This window comes from Phascolarctos cinereus, unplaced genomic scaffold (genome assembly GCF_003287225.1).
Source record: "Phascolarctos cinereus isolate Bilbo 61053 unplaced genomic scaffold, phaCin_HiC Scaffold_2;HRSCAF=192, whole genome shotgun sequence".
NCBI lineage: Eukaryota > Metazoa > Chordata > Mammalia > Diprotodontia > Phascolarctidae > Phascolarctos > Phascolarctos cinereus.
Window position 1 is genome coordinate 226,307,863 of NW_027555625.1, and position 15,624 is coordinate 226,323,486.

General features: G+C 40.8%; 1 protein-coding gene and 1 pseudogene across 3 annotated transcripts in view; one reads left to right on the forward strand and one right to left on the reverse strand.

Moving 5' to 3' along the window:
* Positions 1–2,431: 2,431 nt before the first annotated feature.
* Positions 2,432–5,193, reverse strand: LOC110206569 (splicing factor YJU2 pseudogene; annotated as a pseudogene).
* The window catches only part of NUDCD3 (NudC domain containing 3), a 111,065-nt gene continuing 100,594 nt past the window's right edge, over positions 5,154–15,624 (forward strand). For 2 of the 3 annotated variants that reach the window (XR_013484673.1, XM_020984057.2), the window contains exon 1: positions 5,325–5,827. Coding sequence is in view for 1 of the 3 variants with exons in the window: in XM_020984057.2 (XP_020839716.1) it covers positions 5,636–5,827 (192 nt within the window). In the remaining 2 variants the exon portion in view is untranslated. The other variant, XM_078149838.1, reaches the window with a different exon arrangement.

A 15,624-nucleotide genomic window follows, 5' to 3' on the forward strand; every position in this document is an offset into this window, starting at 1 on the left:
ATGGAAAGATGATATTTGTAACTCATTAGACATGAGATTTTTCTCAATATTAGAGTAATTAGAGGGAATATATATATATATATATAGAGGGCACAAGGTGAGTTGAAGATGAAGGGATGATATCTGAAAAATAAAATCAAGGGGTGAGAGAGGATTATACTGGGAGAAGGAAAAAGGGAGAAAAGGTAGACTATCTCACATAAAACAGACAAGAAAAAGCTTTTATAATGGATGGGAAGTGGGGGAAGGTGAGAGGGAATGAGTGAATCTTACTCTCATTGCATTTGGCTTAAGGAGGGAATAACAAAGACGCTCAATTGGGTATGGAAATCTATCTTACCCTTCAGGAAAATAGGGGGGAAGGGGATAAGGAGGGGATGATAGAAGGAGAGCAGATTGTGGGAGGGCATAATCAGAAGCAAACACTTTTGATGAGGGACAGGGTCAAAGGAGAGAATAGAATAAACGAGGGGTGGGATAGGATGAAGGGAAATATAGTTAGTTTTCCACAGCATGACTACTATGGAAGTGTTTTGCATGACTACACATGTACAGGCATCAAGTTGCTTGCCTTCTCAATGAGGGTGGGTGGGGAGGACGGAAGGGAGAGAATTTGGAACCCGAAGTTTTAAAAACAAATGTTAAAAATTGTTTTTACATGCAACTGGGAAATAAGATATATAGGCAATGGGGTATAGAAATCTATCCTACTCTACAGGAAAACAGAAGGGGAAGGGGATAAGGTGGGGTGATAGAAGGAAGGGCAGATTGAGGGAAGGGGTATTCAGAATGCATGCTGTCTTGGGGTGGGGGGAGGGGAAAAAGATGGGGAGAAAATTTGGAACTCAAAATCTTGTGGAAGTGAATGTTGAAAACTAAAAATAAATTAATTAAAAAAATAAAACAGTGAAGTACAGTGGAAAAAGGCACTAGATTTGGAATCAGAAGACCTAAGTTTAAATCCTAGCTCTGCCACTTAACTACCTGTGTGATCCCGGGCAAATCTCTTAACCTCAGGTCCTAGTTTCATCATCTGTAATATGAGATGGTTGGACTAGAAGATCTCAGAGGCCCCTTCTAGTTCTAGCCATAGTCAACAGACATTCATTAAACACCTGCTTTGTGCTAGGCACTATGCTAAGTGCTGGGGATTTCAATACAAAAAAAGGCAATCCCTGCTCTAAAAGACTCCCTGACCATCTAGAAGGGGAAGACAACACACAAAAGGAAGCTGAAAAGCCGAGGTAGGGGGTTGGTAAGAGGGGAGAAGATATCCTTTTCAGGGACTTGGGGAAGTCAGATATGTCCTGGATTAATGCAGCCAGGTGAGAAAAAAAGAAATGTTCTGAGCTGAGCCCCCTCCTAAAATGGAAAGAGTTTTAAATCTATGATTCCTACCAAGTTGTCACCTAGCTCTCCCTTGAATTCTCTTCACTGGTGATGGGGAGTATTGGAAAGTTTCTCTTTACACTGAGGAGAAATATGTTTTTTGCAATTCTATACCTTATTTCTAATTCTCTTTTCTAGGGCAGGAGATCTTAAAAGCTATTTTTGTGATACTGACCCCACTGGTATTCTGATAAAACCTATTCTCAGAAACTCTTTTTGGAATGTTTTTAAATTTATAAAATAAAATGAATTACAAAGGGAACCAATTATATTGAAACAAAGCGAACATTAAAAAACAAAGTCCATAGACTCTAGGTTAACAATCTAAACCTTCTATATGACTCTTTGATTGAAGGATGGGGCCACGAACTCCCAATCTCCATTTAAGGGGACTTCAATTTAGAAAACTCACTTCTTACCTGGCTGCTCTACCTTGGGACCTATCTGACTTTTTGTACCAAGCCTCCATTTTGGTTATCTCTTCTCCTCCTCTCCCTTTTTCAGTTTCCTTTAGAATTTTGTCTTCCCTTAATGGATTGCAAGCTCCTTCAGGGCAGAGACTGTCTTTATTTTTTCCATATTTGTATCTCCAGTGTGTAGCACAGTGTCTGGCATGTATTTAGTCATCTTCAATCCTGTCCAACTCTTTGTGACTCCATTTGGGGTTTTCTTGGCAAAGATATTAGATGGTTTGCTATTTCCTTCTCTAGCTCATTTTATAGATGAGGAAACTGAGGCAAACAGGGTTAAGTGACTTGCTTAGGGTCACACAACTAGTTAAGTGACTGAGATCAGATTTCAACTCAGGCCTTCTTGACTACGCCATGTCCAGTGTTCTATCCACTAAGCCACCTAGCTATTTGGTATGGGGTTAGGAGTAAGGCAAACCTCCCACACATGTTGTTAGCATGGGGCACTGATGCAAAATGTCATTTTGTATGGCATGGGATGAATGATACACCAGTGACAGACATAAATGAATTCTGGAAAGCTCTGAAGTTCCAGGGAAAGAAAGAGTTAACTCCTTACCTCCCCAGTGATTCTGCTCTGGCTGCCTGGGCTTGATGAGCATGAGGAGCAGGGGTCCAAAAGAAGCAGGGTTGAGGCCCAATATCCACTAGGTCCAACCCTGCCACTAGGCTAAGAATGGATATCAGATCTTTGGTTGCCACTTTCTAAAGTGGAAAGATTCAGAGGAAGAGTACCACAACATTGAATCCCACTGGGGCCTAGGGGCCTGGAGAGGAGAGGAGCAAAATGGAGCAGTCAGTTCCTGGGCAGCTCAGAAGCGGGGAAAGCACACCAAACTCATTACATAGAAGCCCTGGCAGCACTGCTTCCAGTCTAACCCTCCTCTTCACATTGCTGTGCTCACTGAACAAAAAAATAAGCCCACTCCAGTCTGGCTCGAGGGTCTAAGGTTTCCTTTGCTTCAGCTGCTGTTGCTGCTATCTTCACTTGTCTGAGTATGCCCCCAAGTGGCTCAGAGATGAGACACTGGGTATTCTGGGTAACATCAACCTCCTCCTTCAAATTCTGCTGTATGTTTGTGCTAGGTCATGTCCTCACTGCTGCTGCTGGATCTTGGGACAGCTGGCCTCTGCCACAACCAGGCCTGCCAGCTTTGACTTGCAGCCAAGTGCACCTATACTCTGTTCCCAGCTCTCCAATTTCTGCTTTTGTAGCTGTGAGACCTCCTCTAAGATGGCTGTGGGCTTGGCTCGAATGGCAGCTGGGTAGGTGCAAGGGTGGGCTCTGCATTAGAGTCAGTGTCTTCGATCAGTCGCCATCTCCTGGCTTTCTCCTGATCTTACTGGAGTGTCTCCTCCTTAGACACTTGTACAGCTGTAACATCACTTCAAAGTCCACATTAGCCTAGCACTGGGTAAGCACTGGCAGCTCCTGCAGATTTTCTAGTACCTCCATGTCCAGCTCAGAGTCCTTGATCCAATTCTCCAGCCCCTTCATGGGATTATTTAGTTCTTCATCTTTTCTTTCCTTCTGTACCCTTTTCTGTTCAACTTCCAGGAGTTTCTCAGCCTGGAAATTTTGAGTGGCTCCATGATATAATCTGTATTCTCTGGGTCTGTTTTGAAGGTGATTTCAGCTAAACAACAGGTACATTTGATATAGACATGAAAAATTCCAGATATGGCTCATTCTGCACCATCTCCTTCCTGCCATTCCTTGCCTTCCTAAATTTACTCACTACATACCTTACATCTCATGTTGAATGGGGCCATGTCTCACCACATTTTGCTTATCTTTGATCAGTTTGAGTTCATGGATTTTTGATAGATCAAAATTTAGTGGATATTTAATGTTTTTTTTTTCAGACATCTTGGTGCCATGTCACAATACTCCCCCCCCATCCCATTCACCAAACGCTTCCAGCTAATATGTAGTTTTCAATAAGCCAATAGTGGCCCCAGTTTCTGTTTGAGTTTGACACCACTGCTCCAGTTTCATTGATTCATCTTCCTATTACATAATTTATTGGCACAAAAATATCCCGGGTTTAGAATTAGAAGACCTGGGTTTGAATCCTGTCAGTTGTTAATCTTGTATCTCCCATTTAAACTCTCTGGAACTCAGTTTCCTATAAATGTAAAATGAGGGGCTGGATTACACAACCGTCTAAGGTCCCTTTCAGATTTTAATCTTATCATTTTAAGATCTCTTTACTTTTTTGGTTACCCTTCAGCTTATTTTCATAGTTGTTTTGTCTTAGTCATTTCCAACTGACCATGATCCCGGTTGAGTTTTCTTGGCAAAGATACTGCAGTGGTTTGCCATTTTCTTCTCCAGCTCTCTTTACTGATGAGGAAACTGAGAGGCAAAAAAGTTAAATAATTTGCCCAGGGTCACACAGCTAGTAAGTGCCTGAGGCTAGATTTGAACTCGTTTTCCTGACTCCAGGCCCATAACTCTATCCACCTAGCTTATTGTCACCCAAATATACTCCAGACTCCAGAGTGGGCCGGACTAGGGCAGAGAAGGGACCCTATAAAATATACCCCTTTCATCTGCTTAAAATAGTTTTTAAAACTTCCAATTTTTTCTTAAAGCAAGTTTTTCGGTTTCTTAAACATCTTTAAGACTTTAAAAATAACTTCAATCTTTACATTACCTTCAAAATCTTATATTCTCTCCAACAGAGAAAAAAAAAGTCATCATATAAATCGCGCTTTAAAGTTTGCAGGGCTTCTAGACGGATTTACGAGTTATCTCATTTTTAGAATTATAAAGAGAAGAAAAAAATCGGATTAGCAAAACTAGATCAGCATATGGACCCAGTCGGATAGAACAGGCAATGCTCTGCACCCTACTCAGAGTGCAGCATAATTCAGCAGTTTCGCTGGGGATATGGGTCACCCCTTGGGGCCTGGCAGAGTAAGCACTGCGCTTGACAAGACCTGGGCTCAGCATCCAGTCGTGCTGTGAGACCTCGGGTAAATCACCTAATCTCTCTGAGCCTCCTTTCGGAGAGCGCAAAACAGGAGTTTTGAAACCGAAGTTTAACTTCCACACCAGCTAAAGTCCTCGGGGCGTCTGATCGCACAACCGGGTTTATCCCAGCTCTTAAAGTGCCAAGATAGCCTGACTCATCTTACGGTTCAGCCCAGGGCAAAGAACTTCTCAGAAAAAAGCGCCCGACACTCGGGGTCACGTGACGCTCGGGAGCCACACGCGCGCGCGTAGTGGCAAGCCTCGGTGTTTTGTGAGTTTGACGTGCGTACGTCACGTGAAGGTTGGGAGGCGTAGAAAACTTCCTCTGCCCTCTTCCAACAGGGTCGTTGGGTGTCACGTGTTCGCCAGCCCCCGACTTTCTTGTCTGGGCCCTCTTTTGGTCCCCCCCACCCCTGCATCGAGCCTTTTTAGCAAGCGCACCCACGCCGGAAATCCCGACGGCGGCAGAGGCCTCGGCGGTGAGCGAGGGAAGTTGTCTCCGGAGGCAAGCAGGGCAGGCCGGAAGTGCCTCAGTCTGGGTGGCTGGGTGGCGGAGCCGTTGACGGGTGCGCCCACGCGCGCGCGCGCACACACACACACACACACACACACAACCACACACGCACACACGCACACACGCACACACTCTCACTCACACTCACACACACACCGGAAGCCGCTGGTCAGAGGCGGAGGCGGCGGCTGACGCTGAGACCGAGGTCGAAGGAGGCCGCCGCGCCCCCTGTCCCCCAGTGTCAGTGTCCCTCCCACTGCGGGGCCGACCGGGCCGGTCGCTATGGAGCCCGGGGCGGCGGAGCTGTACGACCAGGCGCTGCTGGGCATCCTGCAGCACGTGGGCAACGTCCAGGACTTTCTGCGGGTGTTGTTCGGTTTCCTTTACCGCAAGACAGACTTCTACCGCTTGCTGCGCCACTCGGCGGATCGCATGGGCTTCCCCCCGGGGGCGGCCCAAGCCATGGTGCTGCAGGTAACCCGCAGAGGGCCACGCCTGGGCGGGGCGGCTCGGCGCGACCCCACCCGAGGGCTGCGTTCCTTTGTCACCGGGGTCCGGGAAGCCGCCCCTCGGGGGGGGGGGCGTTGGGGGAGAGTCTGGAGCTCCCTGGGTCGTTGGGGCTGGTCCCTTCCCCCCTCTGGCCCGCAGCTTCTTTCTCAGTGAAGTGACAGGGTTAGACTGGATGACCTCTAAGACCTCCTTCAGCTCAGACATTCTAGGAGTCCGTGTTTGGAGGGATTTGAGTCCACTTGGTCTCTCCCGGTCTGTGTGAGGCCCTCTAGTGAGCTGTCTTCTCTGAAAGGGCGTGACAGGGCTCTTGCTGAGGGGCCCTGTGGACCTGGAATCAGTCTGTAAGACTTGGGTTTTCAGTGCTGCCTTCAGATTACTCCAGCAGTCGGAAGGACCCTCGAGATTATCTTAGTGCCAACCCCGTCGTTATACAGATGGGAAAACCGGGTAAAAGAACTTAAGTGATTTGCCCACGGGTAAGCAGTGGTAGTGAAGAACTGGCATTTGAACCCAGGTCATTTCACTTTTTCCCTACTAATACAGTGCCTCTTTACTGTGATCTTGGACAAGATTTTAGTTTCTTCACCTGTAAAACGGGGAATAAAAGTAGCATCTACCTCACGGATATTTTGAGGCTCAAATGAGGTATTGTAGGTAAAACGTCTTTGCAAATCTTAAAAGAGGAATATAAATATTACCTATTGTTATGGTGGCCAGGACACCACTGGAGGCTTGGGAGCACCACTTAGAGAACTCTACCTTCCTGAGAGGAAAACACAAATAACCTTAATAGAACTAGAGCTATGTTAAAATGAAATAATTGGCAGAGAGATTGAAGGGAACCAGGATGATATGCTGTCAGGTTGTGGAATGGGTGCTATTTTATTCTGTTCAAAATTTGATGAATTTTAAAGTGCTTGTATTTAAATCCAGAAGTAAAAATAGTAATCTGTATCTGAGGTAGAAAGAAATTACCTGTATTTGTCATATTAGTAAGGTGGTATCTCATCCTTCTACTAGGATTATAAATTTAAAGCTGGAAGGGACCTTAGAGAACATCCAGTCCAACCCCCTCATTTACAGATGAGAAAATTCAGACCCAGAGAGGTGACACAGATAGGAAATATTAGAGGTGGGATTTGAACTTAGGTCCTTTGACTTGAAATCAGGTGCTTTTTCCATTGCCAGTGAACTATGAATTACTTGAGGGCCAGTATTGTATCTCTTCTAACCTTTCCTGTGATCAGAAATTTAATAGTTCTGTACAAATAATAATGATGATGATGATGATGATGATATAGGTCACATTTATATAGTGCCTTACATGTTATTTAATTTTATCCTTATGAGAGACCTGTGAAATAGATGCTGTTATTATTTGCATTTTAAAGAGGAGAGAATAGGTTCAGAGATGTTAAGTGACTTGCCTGGGAGTGATCATACAGCTAAGCAAGCGCATGAGGCAGAATTGTTTGTTAGTTTTTCTTTTGGCTTTCAAAAAAATACTTTGTTTTAATCATCCAAGATCTGTCTTCTCACCTATCCCACCCCCTATCCAAACACAAGGAAAACAAAACCAATTACAAACATATATAGTCAATCAAAGAAAATTTCCACACTGGCCACGTCAAAAAAAATTTGTTTCATTCTGCATTCTGAGTACTTTACCTCTGTATCAGGATGTGGATAGCATGTTTCATTATTAATTTTTCGGAATCCTGGTTGGTCATTATGTTGATAAGATTTCAGCACAATAGTATGCTATATACTATATATTATATATAGTATATACTACATTTTGTTCATCTGTTACTCAATTTATGGGCACCCTCTCAAGTTTCCATTCCTTGCCCACCTCAAAAAAAGCTATAAATGTTTTTGTACATCTTTAAAGTTTGTTTTGCTGAGAACTAATCCCTCCCTTGATTTACCCTTCCTCTAAGACTCCCTTTCCCTTATTCCTTTTCTCTCCTGTTTCCCTGTTGAATGAAATGTATTTATGTCTTCATCTGTGTATTCTCCGGGAGAATCTTCTTTTGACCATTTTGGATGAGAGGGAGGTCAAATTTCTCTCTGTTGTCCCCTTCCCCTCCCAACCCCTCTACTCATTCATTCTGATTAAGTGAGACAATTTTCCCTAACCTTCCTTTCTCTTTTTAATCAGGAGTGTTTGAAAATTCTGTATTTTTTTAAAGATCCATTTTTTCCCTCTCCCATAGCGTTACATTCAATTTTGCTGGATAAGTTATTCTTAACTATGAACCCATATAGCCTTTGCCTTCTGGAATGTTGTATTCCATGTTCTCCATTCCTTTATGGTGGTGGCAGCTAAATTGTGTGTGATCCTGTGGCTCTGTGGTACTTGAATTCTTTCTTTCTGGCTACTTGTATTTTTTTTTTGTTCTGGAAGTTCTAGATTTTGGCTATGATGTTGAGTTTTCATTTTGGGGTTTCTTTCATGATGGATTCTTTCTGTTTCTACTTTGCTCTCTGGTTCTAAGAGATCTGGGCAATTTTTTTGTAAAGATTTCTTGAAACATTTTATATATAGATACACATGTGTGTGTATCTATATATGTGCTCTTTTTTTTTTGGTCGTGGTGTTCAGATACACCAATGATTTTTAAATTTTTTCTCCTCATTCTTTTTCCAAGTCAGTTGTTTTTGCTATTTTTTTCAGTCTTTTGACTTCATCTTAATATTTCTTGTTGCCTTATGAAGTCACTGGCTTCGATTTCTACTATTGTGTGGGCATGGTTTCATATCTCTAGTGCCAAAATGTTAGTTTCTTTTACAATTCTTTATTCTGTAGCTTTCATTTCTTTTCCAGTTTTTTCCTCATGCACTTTCATTCCATTTATAAAAATTTTTTTTAAACTCTTTTTTCATCTTTTCCAGGAATTCTAGTTTAGTTTGAAGCCAAACTGTTTTTCTTTGAGGCTTTGCTCGTAGATGTTTTGGAGTTATTCTCCTGATCTGTTTTTGGATTTTGAACTTCTGTGCTACCATAATAACTCATTATGTTTGCCCATTCTTCTATCTAATTAATGACTTTGGATTTGACAATAGAGCTGGGCTCTGCCACATTTCTAGAGGGAAGTTCTGGGTTGTTCCTGTTGCTGTTTTCTAGGGATATTGAGTTTTGTTTTCACCCAGTATCTCAGTTACAAGCAAGGAGACCTACAAGCTTTCAGTGCTCCTAGAGTGGTCTGATCCAGGGCAAGGTCTGGAGGTTTTTCCCACTCCTCTGAACTCTGCAAGTTCCTCACCTAGGTCTGTATCTGAGCATGAGTAGACTACTGCTGGACTCATCCCCTGTCAGCCAAGAGAAAACTATGTTGGTTCAAAGTGACAGGAGTGAAGGCTTCCCTCTGTTCTAGTATTCCTGCCCTCGTTATTCCTCTGTAGACTGGGCTAAAAATGGAAAGTGAGACTGTGCTCTGAGATTGGGTTCTAAGCCATACCATTGCCAATTGCTTCTGAGCTTTCTTCTTTTTCCATATACAACCCAGGGCCTCTTTATGTGGGTATGCACCTCTCCTGTAAGTCCTCTTTACATTCGTTATTGTGTCTGTGGCCTGAAACTGGATATGAATGACAGGTTGTCAGTTGGCACCTGTCTTTGTTGCAGTGCCCTGGTGTGAGTCTGGGAGTGCCCTGTAAGAGTCTGGGATCTCTTTCTGCCCTAGTACACAGCCTCTCCCTGGGGACTGCAGTTCTTTGTACACCTTGTGATTCAGGCCAGACTTCTCCCCAGTGTCCATAGACTTTCTTGTCTGTCTCCCTCAGCTGAAATGGGCTGGACAGATAACTCACTGTGACTGGATTTCCCCAACAGGATTTGGTGCATTTAGTCTGGTGCATTTTCTAGATCTGTTTGGAGGAGTTTTTTGGAGTGAAGGTGAAATATTTCTTATCACTCTACCATCTTGGCTCTGCCTCACTGATGTCAAATTTGAACCCAGGTCTTGGTTGTATTATGGTACTCTGCTTGAATTAGTCAATTACTATTTGCTTATTTTGCTCAATTATTGAGAGTCATTTTGGCCTAGTAGATGCAGTGCTGCACTGTACTTGGGATTCTGGAGATCTAGGGTTAGAATCTTGCCTCAGGTTTAGTGACCATGGGTGAGTCACTTAGCCTCTGAGCCACAGTTTCTTCATCAGTAAAATGGAGATAACAGTAGCAAGGTTGTGGTAATTTCTCTGTTATTTCTTTTGGATGTGCAATCTCATTCCAGTTTTTCACTAACAAATTTCATTAATTTAGGCTGTATATCCAAATTATTTATTTACTGGCTACCTGTTCCTTTCTTAATCCCTGCAAAATAGCACCTCTCCACACAATGCTACCAAAATTATATTTTCTACCATTATAGATGACTTCTTGCCAGATTCACCTGGGGACATAGTTTGAGCTGACATATTTATCTTACTGTGTGGACTTGGTGCTAGACTGTGGAGGCTGGGGTGAGTCTATAGAGTATACAAAAATTACCTGTGTTCTAGGGGATTAAGGCAAGTGTGCAAATAACTAATAGAGGGAATGCGATATAGAGGAAGGATCACTCTGGGCAAGTCACTCAGCCCCTGTATATGCCTCAGGCAACTCTGTACTAAGTCATTTTAGAGTAGATGAATGGCTTTCTGAGTTGTGGAGGGAAATTACCCAAATAACTAAATCATGGATTCGATATTCAGAATCATAATGTTTTTGTACCCTGTAGCTTATCTTCTGTAAATGGTATAAGAAAGATTCAGAAGTATAAATTGAAGTACCTGCCTGCCCTCAAGAAGGTCATGGTCAAAGAGGGGTGTATGACAGAGAATTGTGACCGTAGAAACATTTTAGGAACATGACTGAAATGCTAAGAGTGGGTGAAGTTTACAAATAAGTGAGTATATTGGGAGAATGGTGACCCAAGGTCAGAACCTTAAGTGTATATCTAGAAATGGGAGGTGGGAAGAATGCCAGTAAAAAACCTGGAAAATACAGTTCCAGAGAAATGAGGAAAATTTCAATAATAATGAAGTTCACATGTATATGATACTTTATAGTTTTCCAAATGCTTTCCTCAAAATCAACAAGTATCATTATCCTTGTTTTCACACAAGGAAACAAGCTTAGATCAAGTGACTTGCCCAGCATATGCAGGGAATAAATGGCAGAGCCAATACTCAAACCCAAATCTTCTGAATCCAAGTGCAGTACTCTTTCCTTTTTATCACATAGCCATTCTTTTAAGGAATAGGTGGTCAGATCTCTCAGGTAGAGTTGGTAAGGAAGATGCCATTTAGAGCCTTAGAGCAGGGTTTCTTAACCTGATATCTGTGAACTTACTTTTAAAAAATCTTTTTGTAACTATTTCAATATAATTGGTTTCCTTTATAATCTTGTTTATTTTATTTTATCCATTTAAAAGGATTAATCTGAGAAGGAGTCCATAGGCTTAACCAGACTGCTAAAGGGATCCATGACACAGAAAAAAATGTTAAAAACCTCTCACTTAGAGAAAATGGTTATCAGTGGAATTGTGTGATAAGAAGCTGGATTGCAGAGATTAAAACGGTAAATGGGTAGCTAGGACATAGAGGTTTTGGTTGTAGAGCTCAAGTTCATGAAGTTGAAAAGTGAAAAGTTGGAAAGAAATTGCTCATTTAGGAGGAGTGAACAGCAAGTTCTTCTTGCTTAAGTATCTTCTTAAGATAGGGGAGATGTGAATATGTTTGAAGACAACTGAAAGAGCCTGTTGGGGAAGATAATTGAAGGAGAGGATACTAGAGAGGTAGGGACTACTCCTGTCACTATAATCACATAAATGTAACTTTTCCTTTTCATTTTCATGAACTTGAGTTCTACATCCTTAGTCCCTGCAGTCTAGCTTCTTATCACACAACTTCACTAATAACCATTTTCTCTAAGTCAGAGGTTTTTAACATTTTTTTGTGTGTCATGGATCCCTTTGGCAGTCTGGTTAAGCCTATGGACTCCTCATATTAATCCTTTTAAATGGATAAAATAAAATAAACAAGATTGTAAAGGAAACCAATTATATAGAAATAGTTACAAAAATATTTTTTAGAAATAAGTCACTTAACTTTTTTGGGGGTCAGTTTCCTCATATGTAAAATGAGGAGGTTGGTAAAATAAGATTCCTTCTAGCTGTAATCTGTAACCCAAATTGTAAGAATAATTCTATAAAGAAATAGGGAAGAATGGGGTCCATGAGTACAGGGAAGGGTTTAACTTTATAGAGAAAAGAAATCTCCTTAGCTTAGAGGGAAGGGTAAGGGGGACCATGTAGGGACCATGATATGAATACCAGGATAAGAATTCAGTCCTGGATACTCTCACTTCTCTCAGTAAAATAGAAAGTGTGGTTATTAGTTAACAGTTGTGAGAGAAGAGGAATTAAGGATATTAGAAGAGAGTAAAGGTCTAGAACAGAGGTGGGGGAACCTATGGTCTTGAAGCCACATGTGGCCCCTCTGGGTCCGCAAGTGTGGCCCTTTGACTTGAATCCAAATTTCACAGAACAAATCCCCTTGATGTAAGGATTTGTTCTGTAAAACTTGGACTCAGTCAAAAGACTGCACCCAAGGACCTAGAAGGCCATGTGTGGCCTTGAGGCTGCAGGTTCCTTTCCCCTAGTGTAGAATAATTACTGTGGGGAATATGCTAGGCAAAAATGAGATTAATAAAGAAATTGAACAGCAATGAGGACTAAAGTCAAAGGTGGGCAATATGAATCTGTTGTTGCCTGAGTCAGTGCTATTCAATGGTTTTGTACTGTGTAGCTTAAAAATAGGTAAAAAAAGAAAGCAAACAGTGAGTGACCTAGGGTTAAAGGTAGGCACAGTAAGATTAGTTAAAGAATAAAGAAGCACAGAGTGCTGAAATATTTGACTAGAGTTTGGGATAAAAAGTAAGTTTGCTGTAGGCAGAACATTCTAATGAACTGAGAGAAATATGACATGTAGTGAGAGTGTATTTGGTGGGTCATTCATTTATCAGATATTCATTGAACACCCACTGTGTGGTAAGGGAGGTAGGGACTACTCCTGTCACTATAATCACATAAATGTAACTTTTCCTTTTATCAAAGAAAAGGGACTGTGGGGATACAAAGATGCATAAAACCTAGTCCCTGCCCTTAAGGAGTTTATGAACTAACAAGGGAGATAAAACAGAAAAATTGCTACAGTGCAAGGCAATATAAAATAAGTGCCACATGAATAATACAAAGAAAGTGCCATAGGGTATGAGAAGAAGGAAAGGTCGTTGTTGGCCAGGATGATTTGGGAAGACTATGTGGAGGAGCTGACATTTAAGTTATGCCCTGAAGTATGGGTAAGATTCTAGATGGTGGAGGTGGTGAAACTACAATAGGAGAAAGGAACAGCATGAACAAAGACTGTGGGCTGTAGGCAAAGAGATAACAAAATTACCACTTTTTGCAGATGATAATGGTGGTGTACTTAGAGAACCTTAGAGAGTCAACTAAAATTTAATTGAAATAGTAACTTGAGCAAAGTTGTAAGAGAACAGATAAATCCACATATATCATCAGTATTCCTATGTGCCGTATCCAACAAACTACAGCATGAAGAACTAGAAAGAGAAATTCTGTTCAAAATAACTATAGAAACTACAAAAAAATTAGAAGTGTATCTTCTAAGATTCACACAGGGACTGTGCTTTGTTGTAAAAATAAAGACAAATAATTGGACAAACATTAATTGTTCTTGGGGTAGGTTGAGCTAATATAATGAAAATGACAATGTTATCTAAATTAATTTACTTATTTAGTGCTGTACAAATCAAACTTCCAAAGGAATATTTTATAGAGCTAGAAAAAATAGTAATGAAATTCATATAAAACAAATGGTCAGGAATCTCAAGAGTAATAATGAAAAGAGTGGGAAGGAAGGACTCTTATCAGTACAAGATCTCAAACTGTACTACAAAGCAGTAATTATTAAGATGATTTGGAATTGGCTAAAAAGAGAGACAATTCAATCAATGGAACAGATTAGGCACACAATTATATAAGCCAAAAAATATAGCAGCATAGTATTTGATAAACCTAAAATCGTCAGTTACTGAGGAAAGACTGGCTATTTGACAAAACCTGGTAGGAAAACTTGGCAACAGTGTAGCAAAAATTAGTTTTAGAAAATATCTCCTACCATACCCCAAGAGAAACTTCAGATGGCTATATGACATTACATCATAAAATAGAGGTGCAAGGAAGAAATTAACCTTTTGGGTCTGTGGGTTAGATCTATGGCATCCAAATGATAAAAGATGATCACCCATGATAAAATAGATAAGTTTACCCAAAATTAAAAAGTTTTTGCAAAACCTACTCTAATGTAGGAAAAATTCAAAAGGAAATAGGTAGCTGAGAAAAAAATCTTTGCAAAAAATTTCTCTGGTAAAGGTCTTATATCTAAGATATATAAGGAACTGATTCAAATTTATAAGACTAAGAGTCATTCCTCAATAACTAAATGGTCAAAGAACATGAATTGGCTGGCAGTTTTCAGAAGAAATCCAGGCTATCAAAAATCAGATGAAAAATGCTCTAAATCATTAATAATTTTAAAGCAGCTTTGAGGCTCTACCTCACAGACTGGTTCTGCTACTCAGAGATAAGTTTCACCTATCAGATTAGTAAAGATGACAAAAGAGGAAAGGGCTTTGGGAAAACAGGTATGCTAGCGTTGTTGGTAGAGCTATGAATTGGTCTAACAACCATTCTGGAAAGCAGTTTGGGACTATATGCAGAAAGTTAACAGAACTATAAGTATGCTTTGTTCCACCTTTCCCACCTGTAAATCAAAGAAATCAAAGAAAAGGGAAAAGAATCTTGTTGTACAAACATATTTATAGTAATTCTTTTCTTGGTAGCCAGACTTTGGAAACTAAGGGTTGTTCTCCTATTGGGAAAAGGCTAAACGAATGATGTTATAGGAGTATAATGTAATGTTATTGTTCCATAAGAAATGATAAAATGAACAGTTTGCAAAGAAACTGTGGAGGACCTTTATAAACTGATGTAGCACAAAGTAAGCAGAACTAGGAGCAATTTATACAACGATAGCGACATTATAGAGAAAAACAACTTTGAAAGACTGTAGAACTCTCAACACGATGGTAAACTATGAGTCCAAAAGAATGAAAATTAAATATGCCCACTCACCTCTTAGATGATGAACTTAGAATGTAGAGGCATAAATTATTGGACATGGCTAATATGGGAATTTTTTTCCCTGGACTATGTAGATATGTATTGTGGGATTCATTTTGGGGTTTGTATTTTTAAAATTTGCTCAGTGGGGGAGGAGAGTAGTGTGAAGAACAGATTTTTTAAAAAGCACTTAGAAAAAACCCCAAAAGATGTGGAGCTAGAATATGAAGGTTTGGGATATGGTAAGTAGACCAGTTTGTAAGTGTGGAGAGAGAGGGAAAATATAAAGGGGTGTATGTAGTCTCCCGTATTTAAAACTTTGATATTATATTTAATACTTCCTTCCGACTTCCTTTTCATATCCATTTAGGTACCAAGTTCTGTAAATGCCATTTCTTCTATCTTTTTCTTCTCTTCTTACCATCATTATCCTCATACCTGGTCCTTGTTACCACCTGCATGGATTATTGAAATAACCTTCTAATAGGTCTTCCTGCTTCTATTTTAGTTTTCCTTTCAACCAATCCTTCATACCACCAATAGATGCTATGTAATTCTTCTGCCTCA